The sequence below is a fragment of the Pteropus medius genome, unplaced genomic scaffold, assembly GCF_902729225.1.
Source record: "Pteropus medius unplaced genomic scaffold, Ma_sr-lr_union100, whole genome shotgun sequence".
NCBI classification, from domain to species: domain Eukaryota; kingdom Metazoa; phylum Chordata; class Mammalia; order Chiroptera; family Pteropodidae; genus Pteropus; species Pteropus medius.
In genome coordinates, this window is record NW_024355523.1 from 389,895 (window position 1) to 417,532 (window position 27,638).

The window sequence follows — 27,638 nt, forward strand, 5'->3', positions numbered from 1 at the left end:
TATATATCTTTGAATAATTGTCCTATTAAGTATTTGAAAAATATTTTATTGTATTTCCAAGTCTTTGATCATTTGTAAAATAAACATCACTTGTAAGATAAATATAAGATTATTTTACATTTGTATTTCTTTGGTGTATTATTATTTTTTTACATGATGTGATATTAATATTTAAAATTTGAGTTATAAGAGATTTTTAAATATTAAGGACATTAAACTTTTGTCATATGTTGCTAACATTTTGAGTTTAATTTAAAAAGATGCCCATATTAGTATTATCTAATTATTCTTCATAGTTTTTGTGTTAGGTATAATAATAATATGGGCATCTTTTTAAATTATATTTTGGGGGAGAGTAATGTATTTTTTTTCTTAAATTGGGGGACACAATTTTTATATTCAAGTAGATTTACTTAAATTTGTTTTTCTGAGGAAAGATTATTATTTATTCTGTTAATATTTATTGCAGACTCACTATGTGTCAAGGATTTTTCTAGGTATTTGGATTTATAGCAGGGAACAAAACAGGACAACAATTCTTGTCATTGTCATGGCTATTATTATCATGAATGAGTTATTTCAGAAAATCTTTATTTGATTATATATGATGATTAAAGTTTTACTAATTTTTTTCACTAACATATCTAATTTTAAGTTGTTATTACATTCAAAATTGAAATAAAATGGTCCTTAATGAAGAGCTAGTGCTTTGGGCTTTATTAGCAAAAATTTTGTCTATTTAGATTTTATTAGCAAAAATTTGTCTTCTTAGTCATGGTAGGTAAAGATAAGCATTTCTGTCATGTATATTTATAATGTCCTTTGATCAAACACCAGGCTTCAAGGGGCAGGGGAAAGGTAGAAGAATAAATAGTTGTGGTTTGTCCCTTAGTTTTAAAAATATTTTTGAATTTTAACATACATTAAATTTAATCAAACCATTTATAATATTGTGCTGGTAGAAGTATTTAAAAAACAAAATGTATAGTCTGTGACAGTTGGTTCATGATATATGTCTGCTATTTCATAATTCATTCTCATGTCCTCCCAACAGCGGGCCTAGACACTGTGAAGCAGAGATAAGTCATTCCTGATCTGCCCTGACCAAATTGCCCATAGAATTCATGAGTATTAAGAAGGAATCCATGAGCATAAGAAAAACAGTTTTAATCTGCCATATTTGGGAATCATATGATATTCAGCACAAGTAACCAGAACAATGTCCATATAGGAAGTGGTTAAATACAGTATACAGTGTCCATTCTCTCAGAAATACTGTGTAGGTTTACATTATGTCAGCAGATAAAGAGTTCTTTGTACTTACCTTTTTTTCATTAAGATTTCTCATAAATTACTTAGAAAGCAGTAATAAGTTCATTTTAAATTTCTTTTTATCCTTTAGTCAAAAAATATTCAAGTTGTAGTCAAGTGTCTCTAAACTGGTATGAGAACTGATAAATAGGTTAGCAGTTCTAACTAAACTTAATAAGAATATTGGCTATTTTGTACTCTTTAGAAAAACTTATAACTCAGTATCTCCTCAGTAATGATAGTTCTATGATAATATGGCCATTGAATAGCATTGACCTTTATGTATGCGTATATGTGTATAGTTGTATATACTGGTACAAAGTAATATAATCTTAAATATGTAGTGTAAAAAAACTTGCATTCCAGTGTTTTGAAAATCTATTGGATCTTGTAACTGACTTTACTCTGTGTCACAAGAATATCTTTTAGTGGATCCAAGTTTCATTTTTACATATGATCTTTGATGATAGTGAAATGAATAGTGTTTGCCATATGAACTATAAACAATGAACTCTCTTGGATAGAACATGCTACTAACAAGGCCAGAAACCTAGGTTTGATGCATCTAAATGCCAGTTCATAATATTTTGTACCAATTTCACTAATTACACCGCTTGTCCTAGATATGTTAAAATTAAACTGCTAAAATTAACTAGTTTTTTTTTTTCTTGTATATTATAGTCACAAGGAAATGAAAACACTTAGTTTAAATATTATACCTGAATTGAACTTTGCCAGGCATGTGTTCTCCAAACGTTCCTTGAAGTGAGCTGTAAAGCTCACATTACACTTAGGGAAAAGACCAGCTTTAACAACTTCCTCCCTCATTTCTACCCAAGCCATTTTTCATGAATAAAAGGAAATAGCCATTAATGATATTTTTCAAATTATGGCAGTCATATACAATGGAAATAGAGAAGCTAATAAAAAAACTAAAGTGAATATGAATTTTTACAGCACCAATATCAAAGTTGTTGTTCATACTTATTCAGCCTGGAGGGCATAGTTTAAGATTGTTTAGGTTCTTATATTGAGGATGAGAAAATTCTTTAGAGGATGGTTCTGGTCATACTATTTTGGGGCTGGGTTAGTAATTATAATACAAGTAATGAAATTGTTTTAACCTGGATTGATGTAGTATTTTTAATTTCAGTAGGAAACAAAGTGGTATGGTCAAATTTATTTCATATTGTATTATTGGAAATTGATTGTAATTTTTATTTATTAAAAACTTTAACTATCATAAAACCCCCACAAAATTCAATGAAGAAAATTTGAAGATTTAATTGGCTTTATTAAATGATTCATGATTGGGTAGCATCCCATCTAGCAAGTAAAAGAGCAATCTAAAGAATTGTACAAAATGGAAGGTTTTTATAGGAAGAAGGATGAGGCAGGGCAGGGGAGTTGTTAGTAAAAGAAAAGGAAAGAGTTTTCAGTCCAAGACATCACCTTTTTTTTTAGAGGAAATGAATGGTGAGGGTTTTATCATGCAGATTGCTTCTTCCTTTGAGGGGCTGGGTAGAGGGATGAATAGGGCCTAAGTGACAGATTATCTTACTGGTGCTTGACCAAAAAATTTTAGACTGGTTGATTAAGATTACATTTCTGGTGAAGGTCAAAATGCAGTTAGGTCAAGTATTAAATCCAGGTTTGGTATCATGAACTTTAGCACAAGTGATGCCATTTTGGACCTGTAGTTTTCTATTTAACAGCTGTCTACGTTAAAGAAAAATACATCGATTTTTTTTTTATTGTGTTAGTATATAAGTTTAATGCACTTATTTGTTTAGTCTTTTGAGTTTGACTGGCAAAGATAGTTGTTCCAGAATTAGCTTTGAGTCTGGAGGAGCAATTTATAAATGTGATTAAACTATGGGTGCCTTTTAAATGTTTATAAATTCCTTAATGGTTGTTCAATTTTCAAATTGTAATCTACAGGATTTTGAAAATACAGAACAGCGAATCCAGTCTCTTATCAGCTCATTAAAACATATGGTATATGAATACATATGCCGCTGTCTATTTAAGGTAAGAAATGTTATATTTTTCACATATAAAAATACTACCTGACCTTTGATTTAATACACTATTACAGTTAAATTAAATAACTTTACCTACTAAAAAGGCATTGAAATTGACATTTCTGATATTTTCACAGAATTATATTCATTACTATCTAGAATATCTTGTAGCATTTTGGAATGTGGTAGGGAGAGATGTGGCAAGTGAAGAAGAAAGAGCAAACACTGGGTTAACTGACCTGGCTCTAAACATTCCAGGAGCCACTGAAGGAGGAAACTACAATGGATTATGTAGGTCCTTTTCTAGCTGGGGTTTCTCAGCCTCAGCACTGTTGACATTTTGGGTCACATTATTATTTATTGAGGAAGGCTGTTTTGTGCATTTTAGGATATTTAGCAGCTTCTCTGGCCTCTACCAACTGATGCCAGTAGCATTCCCTTTCCCTCAGTTGTTACAATCAGAAATATCTCTGGACTTTGCCAAATGTCCCGTGATTTGGGGACAAAGTTGTTTCCTATTCCTGCCATTAGGAAGTAAACTACTAATGCTCGATTATGAATTGAGAGAAATTTGTCATAGAAGTCTTTATATTATAAGGGCCTCAGAGGAATATACAGTGAAATATACTTTAGAAAGTTTTTAATATTATAGAAAACATTTAGGAATTTTAAAAAATATCAGTCCTTAGGTATAGCTTGACATATGTTGAAGAGCTTTATAAAGATAATTAACTGAGAGAAATAGAGTTATTATGGGTCAATTCTATAAACTCCTTAGAAAGCATTGAAAAAGATATAGTTAATATGTTCTTTAGAGAGGAATAGTAACTTTTATTAGATTAGAGTGATATTATTGAGGATCTTGAGACAGAGAATAAATCCTTCAAAGTGCCTTTCAGCACTTTGACAAAGTGCCTTTCAGCACTTTGACAAGGAATATTACTGGAAGTTATATTATAGTTGAGAATTTCTGCAGAATTCCTTCTTTAATGAGAACTGTGGGTTTACATTTTTCTTTTAAAGGTCTTATAGTTAGTTAACTATTGTTCTAAAAATTACCTGTCTGGCCCTTAGTTTTAACTTGTGTAAAATGAGGAATTGCAAACAAATGATCTCAAAGCCCATTTTGTCACTAAAATATTATGATCCTATATATGAGGGTGACATATCAGTAGAATTTCATCAGTTATGGTCTCATATCTCTAAACTTTGTATAATACATTGTCTCATGTAATACATTAAACATTCTATTTCACAAACAAAAGTTAAAAAATATTTTCTGAGTCTCAAACTTTATTGAGCTATATAGAAAAAAACTTTAAAGAATCATTTCACCTTCTCCTCCAACTCTTACTTCTTCATTAGAGTAAATCAGTTCAAAATTTGATTTGTTTCTTATATTCCATTTCCTTTACATATTCATATGTGCAAATACATAGATATAGTTTTTTAAAAATTTTCCTTACTATATATTTTGTTCTGTTGCATCTCTTGTTGCAATAACTCAAGATTATTAAGTATAAGTATGTTAACCTTTTTATATTTAGTGATTGTGTGGTATTCCATAAAATGGTTATATGCTACTTTATTTAACTACTACTTTATTAGTGGATATTAGATTACTTATATATATATATTTTGCTATTATGAATGACTGTAGTAAAACCCTATGCAGTATATTTATCTTTATGTGCATGTGTAAGTAAGTAATTCTATTTAGTAAATTTCTCAATGAAAGAGTAATTACTGGTCCAAGAGTACAAAACTTTTGAAATTGTGTTGAATATTATCGAATTGCCTTCTAAAAGTTTTTTACCAGTTAATACTCCTAGCCACAGATTAATTAAGGTGTGTCTTTCCTTGCATCATTGTCAACGCTGGTTATTATCAATCTTTTTAATTTTTACCAAGTTGTAGTTTATAAATATCTTACTTTTTAAATTCATCTCTTAATTTTTATTAAAGTTGTTTATTTTTATCTTCCTCTCTTATTTGCCATTTTTGCCTATTTGCCATAATTGTCTTTGTTTTACTATTTTAAAGAATAAGCTTAGCTTTATAGAACAAGTCTACTTTATTGTATTTATTGTTTTTATATTTTTAATATTTTGTTTATATATTGTTTTTATATTTTATTTATATAAATATATTTTTTAATTTTTGTATTATTTAATTTATATGATTAGATTTTAAATGTAGCTTTAATATTTTTCATTTTCTAGTACATGTATTAGGGCTGCAAAGTCTTATTTTGGTCATTCTCATAATAATATATTTAATACTTTTTTTTGCTTTCTTTTAAAGACTTCTGCTAAAATAGGTTCTGAATTAATGAAACTATTATAGCACTACAGGTATTTTAAGGTGTCCCCCCAAATCCTTTTTGAAAGTAATGTTATAAATAAATATTATTCTTGAAAAATGTTTCAAGTCAAAAGATAACAAACTTTGTATTAAAAAAATTAGTAGCTTTTCTTTTTTAAAAAGTTTTTCATAATTCTTTATTAACAACATATGTGTGGACAGCAGTTAAATCAAAAATTTTTATAGTTTTTCATATTAGAAGTTTCTTGTTTCTCACCTATGTATCTTTATACCAGTTTATATTCTTATTTTATTTTTAGTAATGCTATATATTTAGTGCTAAGTTTTAAATCCTCATGTCATATATTTTATAATATAATTAGGGAAGGATATAATAAGTATTCAGTACCAAATGGTTAAGATATCAGTGAAGTATAGGAGGGTTACTTCTTTTAGTTACTTTACCTTTTAAAAATATATTTAACAAGGCAAGGCTGTCCACTATCACCACTGTTATTCAATATTACATTGGAGGTCCTAGAGAGTGCAGTCAGACAAGAGAAAGATATAAAAGGCATCCAAATAGGAAACAAAGAAGTCAAACTGTCACCATTTGCAGATGACATGATTCTCTATATAGAAAACCCTAAAGATTCCACAAGAACACTACTAGAAACATGAAGCAAATACAGTGATGATTCTGGATACAAAATCAATGTTCAAAAATCCATAGTGTTCCTGTACTTTAATATCAGAAAAAGAAGTGGAAAAAAGAATTTCTTTTGCAATTGCAACAAAAATAATAAAATACCTAGGAATAAATTTAAGGAAACATGTGAAGGACCTGTATAATGAAAACTACAAGACTCTATTAAAAGAAATCGAAGAAGATACAAAGAAATGCAAAAATATTCCGTGTTCTTGGATCGGAAGAATCAACATAGTAAAAATGACCATATTACCTAAAGCATTATACAGATTTAATGCAGTCCCCATCAAATTCCCATTGGCATTTTTTAAAGAAATAGGACAAAAAATCATCAGATTTATATGGAAGCACAAAAGACCCCAAATTGCCAAAGCCATCCTGAGAAAAAAGAATGAGGCCGGAGGCATCGCTCTGCCCGACTTCAAATTATACTCAAAGTGACAGTAATCAAAATAGCATGGTATTGACAGAAAAACAGACACAATGACCAGTGGAACAGAATCGAGAGTCCAGAAGTAAACCCATATTTATATGGGCAAATAATTTTGACAAAAAAGCCAAAAACATACAGTGGAGATAGGGAAGCCTCTTCAATAAAAGCTGCTGGGAAAATTGAAAGGCCACCTGCAAAAGAACGAAAGTAGTCTGTTGTCTATCACCACAAACCAAAATTAACTCAAAGTGGATTAAGGACCTGAATATAAAACCGGAATCAATAAAATGCATAGAAGAAAACATAGGAACTAAACTCAAGGACCTTGGTCTTAAAGAGGATTTTATGAATTTGATCTCAAAGGCAAGGGAAGTAAAACCTAAAATAAATGAATGGGACTTCAAACTAAAAAGCTTCTGCTCAGCAAAAGAAACAAGGTAAAGAGACTACCATCTCAATGGGAAAATATATTTGCAAGCACCGTGTCCAGTAAGGGCCTAATATCCAAAATATACAAAGATCTCATATGACTCAATAACAACAACAACAAAAAATGACCCAGTCGAAAAATGAGCAGAGGACCTGAACAGACATTTCTCCATAGAGGACATACAAATGGCCAACAGATATTTGAAAAGATGCTCAACATTGCTAGCTATTAGAGAAATGCAAATCAAAACCACAATGAGATATCATCTCACACCTGTTAGAATAGCTATAATCAACAGGACAAGATAACAAATGCTAGAGAGGATGCAGAGAAAAAGAAACCCTCATACACTGCCGGGGAGACTGCAAATTGGTACAGCCGCTATGGAAAACAGTATGGAGGTTCCTCAAAAAACTAAGAATTGATCTACCATATGATCCGGCAATCCCTCTACTAGGTATTTACCCCAAAGACTTGAAAACCCATATCCGAAAAGATATTTGCACACCGATGTTCATAGCAGCATTATTCACAGTGGCCAGGACATGGAAGCAACCGAAGTGACCTACGGTAGTCAATTGGCCAAAGAAGCTGTGCAATATTATATACAATGGAATATTAGCCATAAGAAGAGATGAAATACTGCGACAACATTGATGGACCTTGAGATAATCATGCTGAGCAAAATAAGCCAAACAGAAAAAGTTGAAAATCACATGATGTCACTAATATGTGGGATATAAACCTAAAAGCAACGAAGAAACAAGACAAAGAGAGACTCATGGACATGGACTATAGACTAGTGGTTACCAGAGGATAGGGGGTGGGGGAAGAGGGAGGAGGTAGGCGGGGGTCAAATATAGTGGGGTAGGAGGAGGGCGAAGTGGGTAAAGGGGATCAAATATATGGTAGCTAAATGAAACTGGACTCTGGGTGGTAAACACAATAGAATATACTGATGTCAAATTATAATGTACACTGGAAAATTATTTAATTGTATTAACCAATGTTACTCCAATAAACTTAATTTAAAAAAAATGCATTTTCTCTAGAATATTAGAAAAATAAAAAGATTCTAAAAAACAAAAATAAATAAATAATTTGATTATATGTATGTGTGTATATATACACATATATACATATACATACATATGTATATATGCGTGTGTGTGTGTGTGTGTGTGTGTGTATTTAAGTTAGGCTAAAGCCAGCATTTTGTTGCACAAGGAAAGAGCTTATAAGGCTTAATGTCCTTAACATTTTAGTACCCAACTGGAATTTTTCATTGCCTGTCTTAAGTAATACTTTTCTATTGTGAGCAGCTAAAAACACTAAAGGAAAAAAAAGAGCTATGGTTTATAAATCTTAAGACATATTTTTAATTGATGGAATATCTGTTTTTTAAAATTCATATTTTTGTATCAGTGATATTAAACTTATTTAACATGAATTCAGCAGTCTATAGAGTTTTAGCAGTGAATAAAAATTCAGAAAACATATTAATTGTAAAGCAATCAGGTACATTTCTCAAGATTTAGCAGTATAATCTTACTTAGGATGGAATGAATTTCATATTTTAGTGAAAGCTTTTTGGGCTTTTAGCAATCAGCATTACTTTAAACTGCCTGCTAGCGTTTCTCTCATGTTGATTTTGCTGTTGTGTTGGTGATAGCATTATGGCAACAATAGACTCTTGAACTAGAGACAGGCTAGGATTATTAGTATTCACATTACATTGAAGTGAAAGTAACTCGATCTGGAATAAAAAAATGATTGACTTGTAGCATAAAATTTAGACTTTTAATACAATAAACCAAACATAGAAAACTGTCTAGCAATTTCAGTTTAGATAATTGGCTATGTCATTTTTTAATTTTTTTAAGAGATGAACAATGTTTCAGTAACCTAAGTATTTTAGGCAATTATAGGATAAGTAGCATATTTAGTTTCCCAAAATTGATGATTATAATAAAATTGTGTATAAGTTAGTACTTTTTACATATTATTTCTTCATCCCGGTTTATCATTTGGAATAGATACAAAATAATGGAAGTTGTTGGAGTGTTAAATAATTTCCAACTATATTGTATGAGAATATGGAAAAGGGTTGGAAGGAAGGTTAGGAGAACATATATTCTTATTGTTTTTCTTTCCTTATGGAAGTATTATCTAATAGAGAGATCTGAAATCTTATAGGAAGACTGGTGAGATATGAATAGAAGTTTCTTAATGCAAACTCCTTGTAAGTTTATGCCTCTGTAGCTCATCTTGCCTCTCTCTCCAAATGAATTTTCTGGCTGACTGAGCAAAATTCAGGTGAATATTATGTTTTAAAAAACAAATAATAACAACTTTTCATGATTGTATTGATTTTACAAATCATTTAATTTGGATTCTGGCATTTTTTCCCTATCAAAATGTGTTTTCTTATAAGTGTTGGGTGTTCAAAAAATTTTAACCTGTAACTATTAAAGTGAATTTTAATAATTTAGATTATTTTCTTCTGCTTAGATAACTTTGAACCTTTTAGCATTATATCTAACATTTTAGATTTCTGGAAGAATATTTGAATGTGCATAGAATTGTTCATTAAAATGTATGATTTACTTTCAAGCACAAGTGAGAGTACTCAAGTTCTATGCTATCAACTTCTTTGAGATTAAAGCAAGATTTTTCTTCATATCTGCTTTATACTTTTTCATTGAACACATTTGAAAGCAGTGGATGTTGTAAAGTAGAGAGAACGGAATGAATCAATTATGCTTTCTACTGCTTCTTCGTCTCTGACAATTGTGGAGTTCATGGAATATTTTTTAAATAAATTTCCTTTCCAATATTATATATTTTATCATTTTACTGTAAAGCAGATAGTTATCCATCACCCTTTAAGACTTACAATGTTCCAGGCACTATGTAAGTGCTTTGCATATATTGTGATTTAATTTCTATAACAATCCTATTATGTAAAGGAGGAAACCAAGATTTAGAGCTGGTAACCTTTCTCTAGGTTCCTCAGATGAATGGTGGAGCTAGAATTCAAACCCATTTAGTTTGATACTGACGACTTCTTGCTAATAGGATGTGAATGAAACCATTATATCTGGAAATGTGAACTTAATATCAACTATAAAGATGACTTTAAGATTCTCTCACATTGTATTAATTCTGTTCTAATAGTTTCACTGTTTTTGAATATTTAGTAGAGTATTGTGATGGCATGAATGTGTGGCTGACTTATACCGTCTAGTAGTTTACCATCTCTTACTGATTTTTCTATTTAGTTAATTACATAAATGATCATTTGAAATTTTGCTTATTATATATTTCCTTCATAGTAAATTATTTTATAATGGAATCTAAGTATACTGAGATAAATTGACATTGAATTAAAACACTCAAATTTTCTAATCTGATATGCAGTGTAGATCAAAGGTATTAGAGGTACAAAATATTTTCTCAACTCTGGATATATTGGTTGTTTTTTTTTTTTTCTGAAATAAGTTTCAGAAAATCCTTAAACTTGATCTATTTGTTCTTAATTTTACTTCAATTTAATTAGAAAGAATGTTTTCTGTCTCTCAGTAAGTTATATTCTTAGGTTTATTCCTAATTATCATTGTTCTTCATTATAATATGATTGTAACTTATGAGTGAAAGGATTCATTGGTACAACTGGGCAACCAGATATCTGCTATAAACAGCTTTCTTCTGCCATCTCTAGGTTGGAAAACATAGAAGTTCCTGGTTTGCCTTGCTTAGGTCATATGGCATCCCTTGTATCATTATTTGTGGTACAAATTCATATAATTGGCTCAACTATGATTATATGCCTACCCCTGAAGGCAGGTGTCTTCTGTGACCAAAAAATGAAGAGAAGGGTAACCATCATTACCCATTTATTGACTACATATTTTGTGGCTGTTTTTTGCCAATATTTTGGAGTTTGGCCTCAGAAATAATTGACAATTAGCTCACTGACTGGTACGATAATCTGAAAACAGTAGAGTAGCAGTACCTTGCCTTCTCTCCATAAAAGCTAGAGACCACATTAATCTTCCTCAGTTCAAAGGAGGAAATGGCTAAATAAATATAGTAATGTTGTGTGTGAATTTTGTGTGTGTGTGTATATATATGTGTGTATATATATATATATATATATATATATTCGTAATAAAGAATTAACTATATTTTCAAGTTATAAAGCCTTCAAAGTAATACATTTATTATCTTATTTATCTTAATCATTTTTTTTACCTTAGATAAAGGCTGGTTTTATAATCATTTTAAATATCCATTAATTTATAAAATAAGCATCTTAGTGGCTTATTTAGCTCGTCACTATTTAACCCCAAACCTGAATTCTGAACTTATAATACCTATGAGCACACTACACATCTCCTCAAATAACATCTCTTTCTTTTTATAATATTTTAAATCACGTGGTAGCTATTTTATACACATGATAGTTGGTTGTAACTTTTTTTTTACATACCTATGTGATGGTCATCTGCTTCCAATTTTTATATTTTGAGGATTTTTTTTTTACTCATTGACTCTATAGTTGTGAACATGTTTGTTTTTTATTTCCTTGCTTAATCAATAGATATTTATTGAGCACTTGCTATGTGTATATACAAGCATATACAACATATGCTTTTATAAGATAATTCTTTTGTAGTATATTATTCAAGACACTAAATCTTTCCTACAGAGGGGTGATTTTCTTGCAAGCTGGGAGATCACTTGCTTGTAGTATTTACAGGAGGGTTTTTTTTTTATATGTTGTATCTTAATATCCTTATATTTATCTCTGTATTTATAATTATATGTACTTATTAGATATAAATAAAATATTATTTACAATATAGGAAAAGCTAAATACAATGTTTAAATAAGAATATGGTAGGAAAGATGGTGCTTCAGTAGATGAATATTTTTTGTTAGTAAACATTTACTGTTTGTTTTTTACAGAAATGATATAAGCTTAGTTTAGAAAGTTTAAAAAATAAACATAAACACCTAAGTAAAAGAAGGAAATAGCCTATAATCTAAAAAATAAATCACTAATAAAAATTTTGACATCTTTTTTATATTTTTATGGATATATATCTATGTATGTTTAAATAAACATATTCTTTCTCTCACAATATGGGTTATACTATGTATTTTGATTTGAACACTTAGGTTATTACAGTTTTTCCTCCACTATAAACAATCTTGCAATGAATATCCTTATTTCTTATCTAGGAGTACATATATGATCACTTTGCATAATTTCTAGAAATGGAATTTATTGATTTGGGGATATACAGATTGTTCAAGAGCATATAGACATCGCAGTGACAAATTGGAGATCACTAATACAATTATTAATTACTAATTTAAGTTGATCTGGCTAGTAATGTCTAATTCAAACCTTACAACTGAATTTCAGGTAGCTAAATAAATCTTTTATTTTTAATGAAATGTAAATGATGATTAATCCTTAGCACTCTCTCTAAAAATTTTAGCACGCACTCTATCCTCCCCACCCCCAGCTTAGAAGTGTTTTATGTAGGTGTTATCTGAATAGTCATTTCTCATATTGATAAATGTAGATAATTTGAAGACAATACAGATTTTGTGAATGGAAATTTAAGGACTATACTTTTACAAAACACAAATTTAGAAAAAGAAAGATAACATCTGTTATTTTTTTCAGGCTGATCAATTGATGTTCGCTTTGCATTTTGTTCGAGGCATGCATCCTGAACTTTTTCAGGAAAACGTAAGTTGAAGTAAATGTTAGAGTTAACATAGAAATTTGGTAATGGGTAGATTTATGGTGAGATTAGAAATTATCTTAGGCTAGAAATTATATATCAACCTATTAATTTTTTACTAAGTTAGAAATTTAGTGTAAGATGCTCATTTCCAGTTCTACTCCCCTCTGGGTGGGCCCAGTATTCTGAAGTGATGGTAAGACAGGAAAAGAAATGTAAGTAACTTACTCAAACTGCCTAGATTTTTTTGAATACAAGTCCACTTACTCAGGAGAATCAGGTTTCCTGTATTTCTGGGTTAAGCAATGGGACTGAGAAATATGAAAAATGAAACAATATGGGTATACTGCTACATTATTTATTACCGTCACTTACTTGTTCCGAGTTAGGGGAACAAGAAAGTGAGCAGTTTTCAGAAGCTTCCTTGAGCTGCAGACTTATGTTAATTTTTAATGTATAATTTACCTTTATATATGACTTCATTTCTAGGCTGCCATATTATACCCTCTCAAACTTGAAAAGAACCTCCTTCAAGCTAGAGCTAACTAATCTGTCTCTTGTGTGCTTCTAATATTTAGAAAACCATATTTATGATTTTTTTTCACTATTATGCCATTGTCATAAAGTGAGAATCCATTAGTTAAGGTGGGAGAGAGTAGTTATATAGACAAAACAACTTTGACCTGGTAATATTTAACTATTTGATCAGATTTTAATTATGTTCTGGGTTTCCCTCATTTAAATAGTTAAAAGAACACAGACTATTCCACATGCTTATTATGTTTGCTCTTGATTTTTCTCTACTTCCGCGTGTTCTGGCTGACTTGTTATTTTATTAACTTGACTCTTTTTATTTCTACTATTAACTTTGATGCCTTAACTTCCTCCTGTGTAATGTTTTTCACTATGATGAATATGGTCCACACTGTATAAAACTTAATATTACCTGTATTTCTTTCCTGGAGTATAAATAAATTATCACTGGGGAAGGAAAACATTTTTCTTTGACTGATATATAGTATAATAATCATTCACATTTTATTTATTTGTGATTATATAATTAAGTAAGAAGAGTGAGTGGTAAAGGTGGATGGAGGCAGGAAGTATGTGACTTTGGTAATTTTTTCATATATAGCTCTAAAATTTTAATATGTATTTACTGACCAGTTAGTAACAAGTAATATGATAGTGCTGTTATTATCTGATTGGGGGAACCCAGGGTGAAGGCATAGATTTTCTTAGAGTACTGGATTTCATAACAGTTGACGAATTTTGATTCTGTGGATTAAAAAAAAAAGGAATAATGACAGTCTCCCCTCAGTCAATTGGAAAAAATAAATTAATGCAATTACTTTTTTAATTTTTTCCCCAGCATATACAATTCTTAAACTTTTGGTGCACCTTATTGTTTATCTTTTAGTGAGGAATAGCATATACTAGAACAAATTAATAGGTAGTGACAGATGCCAATTGATGAACATGACATTTACATTTTTAGATGTTGGGACACATATATATACATAATGTAGTTTTTGTTTTAATGAAATTATTCTTAGTAGATTTCATATTAACGTTTTATCTTGGTAAATGAACTTACAATGTACTAGAAGTAGGAAGATGTGAAAGGTTTTTTTTTTGTTTGTTTGTTTTTTAACCTGCATTAGAAAGCTGCATTGTGAGCCATCTTATAGGAATATTAAGAAAGTTTTATTAATTGGTTAGTATTTTTATGTTTTTTGTGTTCCTCATATTTTTATTCAATAGGAATGGGATACGTTTACAGGTGTAGTTGTTGGAGACATGTTGCGGAAAGCTGTAAGTAAAAATAATAAAATAATTCTACTCTTAGTGAAAATAGTTCTGGCTTAGACTTTATGAAATATAATTTACTTCAGAGACCTTTAAATTATTATTGAATTTATACTTTAATTAGAGGAATAAGTCCTTGTCTCTATTGCCCTTCTATAAAATGAACCTAAATATATATTTTTTTATCCTTGAAGACATATTTTTTGAAAGCAATTTTAGTTAAATACTGAGAAATTAATATACTTTCTTTTTTCACTATATATGTTTTGCTCCAAGAACACTTTTATAATCCTAAGAAAATCAAATCTTATAACTAGAAAATTTTTCTTATGTAACTGAAGTTTAAAAATTACTTTTTAAAACTTTTGATAACTTTATTCAAATTTAGATTCTTGTCTAGTAATTTTCTGTTTGACATGTAATGGATAATATTATTCTTTAAAGGAACATACCCAAACTATAATGCAAAACCTAGATTATGTCTTAAATGCAAGATATAATTAAAAATAATATAATTTTATGGCAGTTTCTTATTACATTTTTTTCTGAAGTTTCACAGAAGATTAAGCACAGTGAAAATGAATGCAATATTTGTCTAAATGTTTATACATTATGTAATATAGAATTTAAAATATTGACATAAAATTCAGTAAAAAAAATAACACATAGAATGAGCTTTTTAAAAAAATATTGCTTATAAAATTAGTTAGTCAATTGTTGAATTTTTTTGTAAGTTGGAATTTTACCAAATATACCAAGGATGATAATTGCTCTTATTAAAGGACTCCCAACAAAGAATACGTGATCAACTTCCATCTTGGATAGATCAGGAAAGAAGCTGGGCAGTAGCAACATTAAAGGTATTTTTTTTCCTACCATGAGGGATATTTAAATTTTTCTATATTTGAGTTATTTCTGTTTATATTTTTTATGTGTTTCATATTCATACTCAGTGTTGCTGTTTCTGTCAATATGATGTAAAATCTCTCGGTAAAAAGATATCAAAGAATTATTCTGATTAGTTCTTTAATCAATTATTAATTACATTTTTCATTCAACATATATATCTTGAGTCTCTATATTGCACTCGATTCTGTGCTGTATACCGACAGGGAATATAAAGATAAGTAAGTAAAAGATCCTCTAATATGACAGGTGGAAGCTTCATGTATACAATAATTCAGGATTGATAATGAGATGTAGTCTAATGCTTATATTGAAAAGAGTTCAAAGTCATACTCTCTCACTTCTACTCATCTTTTAAATATCTCTCATATTTAGGTCTTCTCCAGGCTTGCAATCACTTTCTTAGTTTTGGCTGTTGTTATTCAACTGGATTTATCAAGTAGACCCTGCTTCTAATCTCAGACCTCTCCATTTTATTCTATCCTTTATGTTTTAAAGTTTACTTTATAGTAGTGCCCTATTTAAAACTTTTTAATGTTTTCTTATTACTCATAGGTGAAGTCCATGTTTTTTAATAATATAGAAGATGATCTATGATCTGTTCCTTACTTGAGTCTTCAATTTTACTTCCAGTCCATCCCCTCAATGTTTCTTGTATTTCCTGGTTCCATTATTCCTTCTACCTGGAATACCTTTTGACTGTTTTTACTGTAAAAGAACTATTTTTTAGAACTTACCCAAGGCATTACCTCCTATTTGACTTTTTGCATGATTTTTCCATGCTATCTTTTCTATCAAGATATATCTTGAACATTTCTATATCTTAGCACCTACCATACTGATACAAAATGATTTGTTATGTCTGCCTCTTCTCCTAGTAGGTTTAAATCAATTTAAATTAGAATTCTTGCCTTATTAAACTTTACTTTCCTAACATTTAGTGTAATACCTGACTCATTTATTCTTTCGTTTATTCAGTGAGTGCCTACTATATGCCAGATGTATGGTCAATTATTGTTTCTTTTTTTGGTTAAACAAATTAAGGTTATGAGTAGACAAACTAATGACACATGGGTAAGGTAAATTTTGCATTGTTCATATATTCCACAGGGACAACATATTTATTAAGTATTTATAATATGCTGGTTGAGGATGGAGAATACAGATAATAAAAAAGTCTTGGTTCCTACTTTCTAGGAGTTTATTACCTAGTGTAGGAAATGTTTTTTAAAACAATTTTAGAATGTAAAAAAATGGAAAAATAGTGAGAATTCAAAGGGATTTCTGAATTATTGGGAAGGGCCTCTGAACTATCTCATGTACTCCTAATAGCAAGATTAATAATATTGATATGATACAGATAATTATTGTTCAAACAGTTGATTTACTGAGAGTTACACTTGAGGATAAATCTTACAGTGTTCACCTAAAAATTGTAATGATGCTTCTTCCACATATTCATTTCTATTTAGGAAAGGCAGTTTTACTATTCAGAAAAGTTTTATAGTATACATTAATGTTTTATTATCATTTCAGTTTGTAAAACATTTTCAAACAAATTATCTTAATTATCACAAAAACGCTAAGAGATAGGTATTAACTCTCTTTTTACAGTTGAGAGAGTCAATAGTAGTGAGTTGTTGAATGAAGGAATCTAAGGTTTCTTTTAAATTTCATACATATTTTTGAGGACCTAGTATGTACTAAGTATCATGTGAAATACTTTAGATGCATTACCTTAACACAATAACCTAATGATGAGGTAATAATTATGCCTGTTTTAGGGAAGAGGAAACTGAGGTGTAGAGAGGTTAAATAATTGACCCAAGATCGAATAGCTACGCTGTTTTGCAGCTATGATTTCAATTTAGGCATTTCAACACAAAATAATCCATGACTTCAATATCTAAGTTTTTCAAATATAATGTTTTCTTTCTCTCTCTCTTCTCTTTCTTCCCTCCCTATCTCTCTCTCTCTTTTTTCCCCTAGTGTTAATTGGGTGGTGAGGATGGGGGCATGGGGAAAAAAAGCAGTTCAGAAACCTAACTCTTAACAGTTCTGTGTTCTTTACCCAGGCCAAAATGTTGTTTTTGTGGGGAATAAAAGACAAATACAGTTCTTTCAAAATCTATACATGTTTTCATTCCTCTTTTTCTCCCTCTGATTGTCTTTCGAACTGTTATAATAGTACAGTAGCACATAGCAAAAACAATAAAAATAGCTAGTGTTTACTGGTGACTATGTTCAAGGCATTATGAAGAATTCGAAAGTGGATTATCTCACTAAATATATTCAAAACTATTGAGGTTGCTGCTGTTTTTGTCCCCATTTAACAGCTGAAGAAACTAAGGCACAGAGTGATATAGTCACTTTTTTATGGTCACTTACAAAACAGAGTCAAGATTCGAAATCGGGCTTTTTGCTGCAGAGTCTGGGATTTTTGCCACTAGTCTTTACTGCCTTTATTTCATAAATGTTTGTTGAATAAAATAAATAAATTCTGTAGTATAGCCCTGATTGTTTTCTTTATTAATCATTTATTTAGTGCCAACTACTAGTTAGCATAGTGCTGGTGGAATGACAAATATATACTTTGTAATATAAAAAACCTATGCATTGAATAAACACATTACAGAGTAAATAACAAATAATTATCTTGTGATGTGGTTGGTGCCATAATAGACCGATACCCCTGGCAATTTAACCCAGTGTCTAACATGCGGCCAGAAGGCTTTCTAACTGTATGTAGACTATCTGAAATTTCTGGCCAGATACATGATGATTGTATAATATACAGCACATATAAATTAGTGGCAGTGGAGCCTTATATACTAATTGTCAGTAAAGTTAATAGAGTACTATTAGTGTTATTCTAATAGGATTAGATAATTTATTTAAAAAATGGAAATATACTTAGTTAATTTTCTGCTGTATAAGTTTAATTTTAGTTAAATTACATAATGAAATTTAGGCAATATAATGGATTACTTAGAAATGAATATAGATATTTGGATAAAGCATCCATAAGTACTTGATTTATATTTGTCTCACATGAAGTCCTAATACTGCAGATATAGATCTTCCAAATTCACCATCATTTTCAAAAAATTCTCCATCTATATACATTTAAATTTCTGATCTTGTAGCTCTGTGAAAAAAGTTTGGAAGAGAGAATACTACTTGAGGGACAGGGAATACCTCTGAAAGATGATATTGTTAAGGAAAACCTCTGAAAGATGATATTGTTTAAGGTGAATATTGAATGCTGAGTAGAAATTTAGAACATTTAGAGGCAAAGGCAACAATGTGTTCACTAATTGGGGCAGAAATGAATATGGTTTAGAAAAACATGCTTTGTTAAGGATTTGATATTCATATGAAATTTGGCATATTTTTACAATCTAATGAACTTAATTGTGACAGTGCTTAAAATTTGCACTTGTATATGTCAGTTATACCTCAATTAAAAAAATTCACTTGTTTTTAATGAAAACATTCTTTTCTCCACAAGGTGGTGATAGATAGGTACAAATATTTTTACCAGAGAGATTTAACAAGGATTGATTTAATACTATTTTGAAATACCTTCTTTTATTTAATTCTTGATTGAATAAGTAAGTCTACCATACTATTTCTGACCTAGAAATGATTAGATAAGCTAACAAAAAAGTAGAAAACAAGTGATAAATACTTATTAATAATTGATTCCATTTCCTTTTTTTAGTAATACATGTACATATATATTTATGTTGGCTTGTAGCTCACTATATATGGTTATTTTTATTTCTTAGATTGCTCTGCCCAGTCTTTATCAGACCCTCTGCTTTGAAGATGTAGCTCTGTGGCGTACTTTTTATCATAATTCAATGTGTGAGCAAGAGTTTCCATCTATTCTTGCAAAGAAAGTTTCCTTATTTCAGCAGGTAAGTTATCTAAATGCATAAAATTATTTAACGTTCCTCTTGTCGTTTAGAAGCCATTTAAATGAAAGCTCTGCCTTGGGTGTCACATAACAGTGTGACATATGTGGGGAAGAACTTTCTGCTAATGCCGTTTATCCTGACAGTGAAATCATTCTGGGTAAGGGCATCTCCTGCTGTAGCTTTTATTATTCCTTCTGACTTTGACCCAAGGGTGATTTTGCAATAGAGAAAATATCTTACAGAAGAAAATTAAGATCTAGATTGTACAAGTTCTTCACTTATTTGGCCAGGTTCTATCTAAGGAAAATACCTCATGGTGAGGAACAGATTTTTTTTCCCATTCTATTTCAAAATAGAATGATGAAACCTACTGACGGGTTCTACTCAGTCTTTTAGGGGAGGCAAAAGGCTTAGAATTGAAAAGCTCTGTAGAGGTTGATACTCCAGGAGTAACCCTTCCATTTCCTGGAAGTAGTCCTGTCCCCTGTACATATTTTTTTGTGAATTCTATTTTACCAAGTATGTTTAAAAAACAAAAAGAACAAAAGAAAACTTTATTGGAAAACATATACATGATTAAGCATAAAAATAGTGATTTGAAAATTTTAGGCAAGATTTTGGGACTCTGTTCTGCTGTCATCAGAAGTGCCATACCTACATACCCTATTTTCACCTGGCATTTGGCCCTTTATTAGATCCTGAAGAAGTAGCTAACTTATGACCATTACATGATGATGTTTACTTTTGTTGGTAGGTTTGAGGAAATAAATGGATTTTAGTAGTGTTTTGGCTATTAAAGATGTGTCTGCGATTATACCTATTGTGACAGTTTGAAGCATAGTAAATATTGTGAAACAGTTATAAGTATTCACATATTTTAGTAAACATTTGTTTAATTAACTAACATTAACTATTGTTTAGTTAAAAAAACTGTTGTGGGAACTTTATTATTTAAAAATATCCTGAACTTTATTTTAAGGTTCTTGTGGTACAGGCTCTCAGACCAGACAGACTGCAAAGTGCCATGGCTTTGTTTGCATGTAAAACTCTGGGTAAGTGTAATACTTTTCTAGAATTAGACCATTGACCTGAATTATTTGTTTTAAATTTACATGTTATTTTATGCTGACCTCAGTTTAGAAGATTATAGTTCTTTTTTTCCTTCATTCTACTTATTTTACAATCATTCTACTTATTTCCTTCATTCTACTTATTTGACAGTTATTAAAAAAATAATTCTTTGTATGACCATGCTCAATGTATTTGATGCATAATTGACATCCTATATTTATTTAGTGAAGATATTTGAAGTTTTAAAAATTATTTTCTTATGGAAGCACTTTAGACATTTAGATATTTGTCCAAGAGGACTTTAAAGCAGGGAATCGAACGTTTTATTTAGACAATTACAGATACCATTGTCTTAGGGGAAAATAAGCCTTCAAAATGAGTTATTTTTGCCCTAATACAAAAAATGAAAATTTGTGGGTCTTTCAGATTATAAACAAACTATGAAATACATTTAAGTCTTTCATATATTCTTATCTGAAGAATTAAAGGTTATCACTCACTTGAAAATAATAAACTATACCTTATTTCCATTTGCACAAGAAATTTTGAAAAAACTGTGTTAAGGAAAGATTATGAAAAGTATTTTGGTTGAAGCATAGAGTCATCTAAGAATAATGGATCTTTACTATTCTAAACTGCAGATTTGTTAGAAATATTTTGGAAATGGGAAGTCTGGCATAGCTAAAATAGTATGCTGACATTTATTTCTAGAAATTCTTTATTTCTATTTAATTTTTCCATATATATGTATATGAAATTTATGTAGAAACTGTTTTTTATTCATTGTAACTTACATATATTCCAATCAAGTAAGCCTAACATGCATGTTTTATGCATGTTTCTCTAAATTTGATTTTCTTATATAAATAAGCTTAGCACAGAGTTTTATGAAATTGAAAAACTATACTGGATCTTCCATGCTTCTCACAGAGAAACTTTACAGTATTGAATAATCATTCTTCTGTTAGTTTATAAAACTGTTCTAATTGGTTATGTCATGCTGTTATTTGGAGAAATTGTCTCTTTAGATGGTCAGTTTTACTCTAGCGAATACATTCTTTCATTTAAATTTGAATGTTCATAATGATAATAATCATAGCTAAAACTTAAATAGCTCTTACTGTAGGTTCGGTACTAGTCTAAGTGCTATACATGTATCAGCTCTAATCCTCACAGCAGCTCTACAAGGGGCTATTTTTATATCTATTTAAAGATGAGGAAACAAGATCACACAGCTAATAAATGACAATTCAAACCTAACTCCAAAGCCTGTTCTTATTAAATACTGAAAGAGTCAAATTTACTCTCAGTTTAAAGAGATATTACTAGTGCGTACTAATATAAAATAGTCTCTTTAAACCTTAAAGTTATTCTATACAAATATTCATTTGTAACCTACTATATCAGTTTCCTAGGGCTTCAATAACTACCACAAGCTAGATGGTTTCAGACAACAGAAATTTGTTGTCTTAGACTTTTGGAGACAAAAAGCCCCAAATCAAGTTGTTGTCAAAGCCTTGCACTATTGAAACCTGTAGGAGAATTCAGGATTCTTCCTGCCTCTACCTAGATTCTGGAGGCTTGCTGGCAATGGCAATCTTTGGTCTTCCCTGGCCACAGCTGCTTAACTCATCTCTGCCTTCGTTTTCACATGATATTTTCTTTGGGTGTCTCTATTTTCACTTGTCTCCTTATAAGGTCACAAGCCATATTAAATTAGGGGCCTATCCTATTCCAGTATGAAAGTTAATTAATTGTATCGACAATGACCCTGTTCCCACATAAGGTTACATTCCAAGCTATTGGGGTTAGGACTTCAACATACCTTTTTATGGGGAATACAATACAACCCATAATATCTACAAACCCAACTTTTTACATAATGGCTGTCTTCCGCTTCACCTTCCACCAGGCCATGTATGTGCATGCACACTACACACACACAAATATTTTGAGGCTCCCTTTACCCTGGTCACTTGGTGAGTTGGTGATGGGTATATGGAAATGTGTCTGGCCATACTGTGTGCTTTTCTTCCCTTGAGCGTGGAGAGGAAATGTCCCTGTTTATTCATCTCTGGTAGGATGTTTCTCCACTAGGTAATTTTTACTCATGTTGGGTAGAATGTTTATCCACCTAACTCTTGGTTGCAGGTTGAGATACCCATCTGAAACTCACTTAAATTAAAAAGGGCAAAAAGTATAACCAGTACTCAGAAAAGAAAGAGGTAGGGCTGGCCTCTGGGCCAACTGGTTTCATGGATTCAAACAACATCAAGAGACCTTCTTTCTTTGTCTCATCCTTGCAGTTTCTTTCTTCCCCATCCCTCCCCCCTTTGTTTCTCTCTTTTCTTTGTCTTTATCTCTCTGTCTGTCATGTTCCTTCTAGATTTTTATTTAATTCCTGCCTGTGTTGACCTTAGCCTCAGGATTCATATATATTCTGGAGATAAGGCTGCCAACCTCCTGAGATATAATTTAAAGTTTGCAATTAAAGAGAACCTTCCCTCCAACTTCATCATCAAAAATTCTAGGGAAGGTACCTCTGCAACTAATCGTATCAGAAATATATGGAATAGCAGTTTCCCCAAAAGAAGTCATGGGTGGGGGAGGGACTCTTACCAGAAATGGGGAAAGAAGTGCTGGTACAAAACGATAGATATCCATTATAATCAGCTTACATATAATCTGTTTTAACTAATTTTCATATTTAAGTAGTTTGATAGTTGAATCATTAATTTGTAAAGTTTATTTTGAGAGTCTGATTCTTTTAAGAGTTACAAATATTTAACTTTTGATTCTGAAGGATGAAGTAGTTGAACAAAGATATTAGTATCCATGTTAAAAGGTACTTATGAGCATACTATGTCTTGTAACTGAAAAATTTATCATGTTACCAAATATAAACATATATTGATAATAACTATATTAGTAGGTGTATAATAAATATGAAAATCAACTATTCCTATATTTACCACTTGTTAGCTGATTGAAGTAGCCTTTTGCTAATATTTTTGAGAAAATAAAAGCAATAAGATAGAAATTCTTTATTTCTCACCAAAAAACTACCTACTACCTGTATTGGTACCCATATTCATTCCACTTTTCCTTCTGTTACTATGAATGAATGCCCTTTCTCCAACTAAAAGCCAACCTTTTTGCTCTTTTTTTTCCTAGTATTGTTTCCTCCTGCATTATCAATTTCACCTTCTTTACTGGATCATTTCTGTCAGCATACAAACATTTTAGTTTCACTTGTCTTAAAAATGCCTCCCATTGTCCTCTTCCCCTCTGTTGCGATCATTGTATTTCTTTATTTCCTTCCACAGCAAAACATGTTCAAAGTGTGTCCGTAATTAGAGAGTACAGTGATCCATTTTCTCAGCTCTTATTCTGTCTTTAATGCACTCTGTTTGGACTTCCATCCCTAAGGTTCTACAGTTGCTCTTGTCAAGGTTAATAATGTGTTCTTCCATATTGCTTGCTATCTGTGATTCTGTCTTACTTGATCTTTTAACAAAGTTGTTCATACTTCCATCTTTGAAAACTCTCTACTTTCTTCTCTTGATTATCATATTTCTTCTTTCATACCTCAACCTTTTTAGGGTTTTATTTTCTCACTGGCTGCTTCTCTGCATGTCTTCTAAATATTGAAGTAGTCTTCTTTCCACTGCAGTCTTGTTCTGTTTTCCCTTCTTTCCTTCTTACACATTTTCTCTCTAGGAAACCTCACCCGGTCCCCAGCTTTAAATGTGATTAGTAAATTATTGACTTTTTTATCTCTTATTTCTATCCCTGACCTCTTCTTTAGAACTCTGTAGACTCATGTAACCAAATGCTTATTTGATATTTTCATATGAATGTTACCCCACAAATTTAACATGACCAATACAGAACTTTTGATCTCTCTGTACTAGCATCCACTCAGTTGCTCAAATCAAAAACCCAAAAGTAATCCTTTCTCTCTTTATTTTATATACATAATCTACTAGGAAGTCCTTTTAATTCTATCTCTAAAATTTACTCTGAATTCATTTATTTTTTGTCATTACTACAAACCTAATGCAAACTACCATCATCTCTCACCTCAGTTACTGCCATAGCTTTGGCTCTATCTTCAGAATATATTCAGAATCCCATCACTTCTCACACTTTCACTACCATCTACCACTTTGTTCAAGCCACTGTCCTATCAGCAGGATTATTACCATTCGGCCTTCTTTTTCTTCCCTATTTCCAGTTTATTCTCAACACAGCAGCTAGAGTGTCTTTCGAAACGTGTTACATCCTCTGTTCAGACTCTTCTGATGGCGTCTCATCTTTCTGAGTTCTTACTGTTTTACCTCTTCTTGTCTTTTGCTTCCCCTCAGATCTAATCTCCTACCATTCTCACTTTTGCTCAATCTTTTTCAACCTTAATAGCCTTCTCCCTGTCCTTCTAGTGCTTCAAGTGTGTTTCCGCAATCTCAAGACCTTACCATTAACTATTCCTGCTTCCAAGAGAGCTCTACCTTTAGTTATCTCACTCATTTCTCTGCTGGGATGTCATCTTTTCAGTGAAGATTTCCCTGAACACACTATCTAAAAATGACATACTCTTTTTCTCAGATCTCTATATCCTCCTTTACCTTGTTCGTTTTCCTCTGTAGCAGTTATCACCATCCAATATATTGTTATTAATTCATTTATTAATTGTTGGTCCCCCAACTAGAATATAAACTATATGAGGGAACAAATTTTGTTTTGTTCATAGTCGTGCCTTAATGCCTTAAACAGCTTCTAGACAGAGGCACTGTAAGTGTTAAGTCAGTGACTACCTTCTTAATTGGTCTCCCTATTTCATTTCTTGCATCTTCACTGCTCTGTTCTCTCCAGAGTGCTGTTATTTTTTAAAAACTTAAAACAGATCATCCTTGTTTTTTACATAAAATCTCCAAAATCTTCTCAAAACATTTAGAATAAAATCCATATTTCTTATATAAGCTTCTAAGGCCCCCTACAGTCTGGTCCCTGTTTACTTCTCTGACTTCATCTTGTGCCCCTCTTTCTTGCCCCCCGTATATTAGATGTGGGAAAAATAGCCTTAGGACCTTTGTACCTTTTGTACTGTTTGCTCTATGTTTTTCCTTTTTTTTTTTTTTTTTTGCTCATGAATGGCTACTCTGTATTATTCAGATGTTAACCTAAAATATTACATTTTCAGAAGGGTCTTTATGACCCATCTCATCAGTACCAGCAATCAACCTGTTTTATTTCTCTACTTAGTAACACAATCTGATGTATTTCTAGCTTTCCTATATATTTATTGTGTTTATGTAGCTCAATTTGAGTTTAAGTGAAACAAGGCAATTTTTAGAGTTTTTTAAAAGAGTCTATTATTTTCTCACTCATTTAGTCTTTAAAAATATGTTCTTTTTGTCACATGCACATAACCTATTTTATTGACTTTGTAGTTTGACCCTTTATCAACTGTTTAGATTACTTCTGTTAGGGTACTATTTCATTTCCAAATTAAATAACATTTAAGGTTTGACAGCATTAAGTAAAGGCCTCATGCTATTCAGATGCTTTGAAGGTTTAATATATTTCTAAAACCAGACTTTACTTATTTCTAAGCAAAAGTTATATATACTGGTGGATGGCTAGATGACTTTATTTTGTCAAGTGGATTTATTAATACAGGTTTATATAAAATTGGAGTTTTTATTGTATAAGTTTTAAAACTTCAGATTGCTGGAGAATTATAAGCATGTATCTTTTTTAATCCAGTTTTAAAGATTTGATTTCAAATGTAATTTCTTCAGCATCATTCGTATGTAAAGATTTTTATTAAATTTTAGCAATGCTTTTATAATCTATTAACTTTAAAATAGTTACTTAAAAAGTGTTTACGAAAGCAATTTTGAAGATTTAAGTTAATAGGACAAACCTCAAAACTTCAGGCATATCACTTTTATATACTCCTACAAACCAAGCCTTATGTACTAGCAAAATCTACTACATTACTTTTTTAAAATAGCAGTTACCAGATGCAAATATTCTGACTTCTGCAATTTTGTTTTAATTTTGACTTTTTGTTATTAACTATTCTGAGCAAGATATTATAAGACATATTCCTGGAAGGTGCTGCAGTAGCTACTGGAACCAATAACTTCTTACAACTTTTCTACCAAAAAGCCTTTCAAGCCTGCAATTTTCCTAGTTTTACAATCTTCTAATTCTCTTATTCAAGCTAATAACCCATCCCATGTACCTTGCTTCCATAGCTCCATCTGTGTCGTGCAGTCTGTGTCTAAGAGGAAAGGAATGCCATAAGGAAATGTGTATTCATTTTCTATTGTTTCTGTAACAAATGTCACAAATTAGCAGCTTAAAACAACATCCATTTATTATCTCACAGTTCTGTAGGTTAGAAGTTTGGAGGGCTCACCTGGTTTCTCTGCTCCAATTAACACAAGGCTCAATCCAGGTGTTGGCCATCTGGGCTCTTCTTGGGAGGCTCTGGGAAGAATCCATTTCCAAATGCATTTAGGTTCCTCACAGAATTCAGTAACATGGAATTGTGAGATTGAGATCGGCATTTCTATTTCTGTTGTTTGGAGTCCTCCTCAGCTTTGAGGCCACTTGCATTCTTTGGTTTGTTGCCCCCTTCCATGATCTTTAAAGCCAGCAATGGCAGATTGAGTCTTTCTCATGCTTCACATCTCTCTGACCTTTCCTTCTGCCTCATCTTTCCTTCTCTCTTCTGCTGCATCTCTTTGACTTTAGGTGGAGAAAATTATCTGCTTTTAAGAGCTCAAGTGATTAAACTGGCCCACGTAGATGATCCAGGATAACCTTAATCACATCTGCAGTATCCCTTCACAATGCATATGTAGGTTAGTGTTTGATTGAACAACCAAGGCATAGGAATCTTGAAAGGGATATCCTTAGAATTCTGCCTACCACAAATGTTTGAC

General features: G+C 31.1%; 1 protein-coding gene across 1 annotated transcript in view; it reads left to right on the plus strand.

Annotated features, from left to right (window-relative positions):
- DYNC2H1 (dynein cytoplasmic 2 heavy chain 1) overlaps positions 1–27,638 on the plus strand; it is a 255,285-nt gene that overhangs the window by 123,809 nt on the left and 103,838 nt on the right. Inside the window, exons 70-75 of the mRNA XM_039858749.1 lie at positions 3,253–3,342; positions 12,913–12,978; positions 14,738–14,788; positions 15,565–15,642; positions 19,480–19,611; positions 20,591–20,663. Coding sequence (XP_039714683.1) covers positions 3,253–3,342; positions 12,913–12,978; positions 14,738–14,788; positions 15,565–15,642; positions 19,480–19,611; positions 20,591–20,663 — 490 coding nt within the window. The remainder of the gene's footprint in view (positions 1–3,252; positions 3,343–12,912; positions 12,979–14,737; positions 14,789–15,564; positions 15,643–19,479; positions 19,612–20,590; positions 20,664–27,638) is intronic.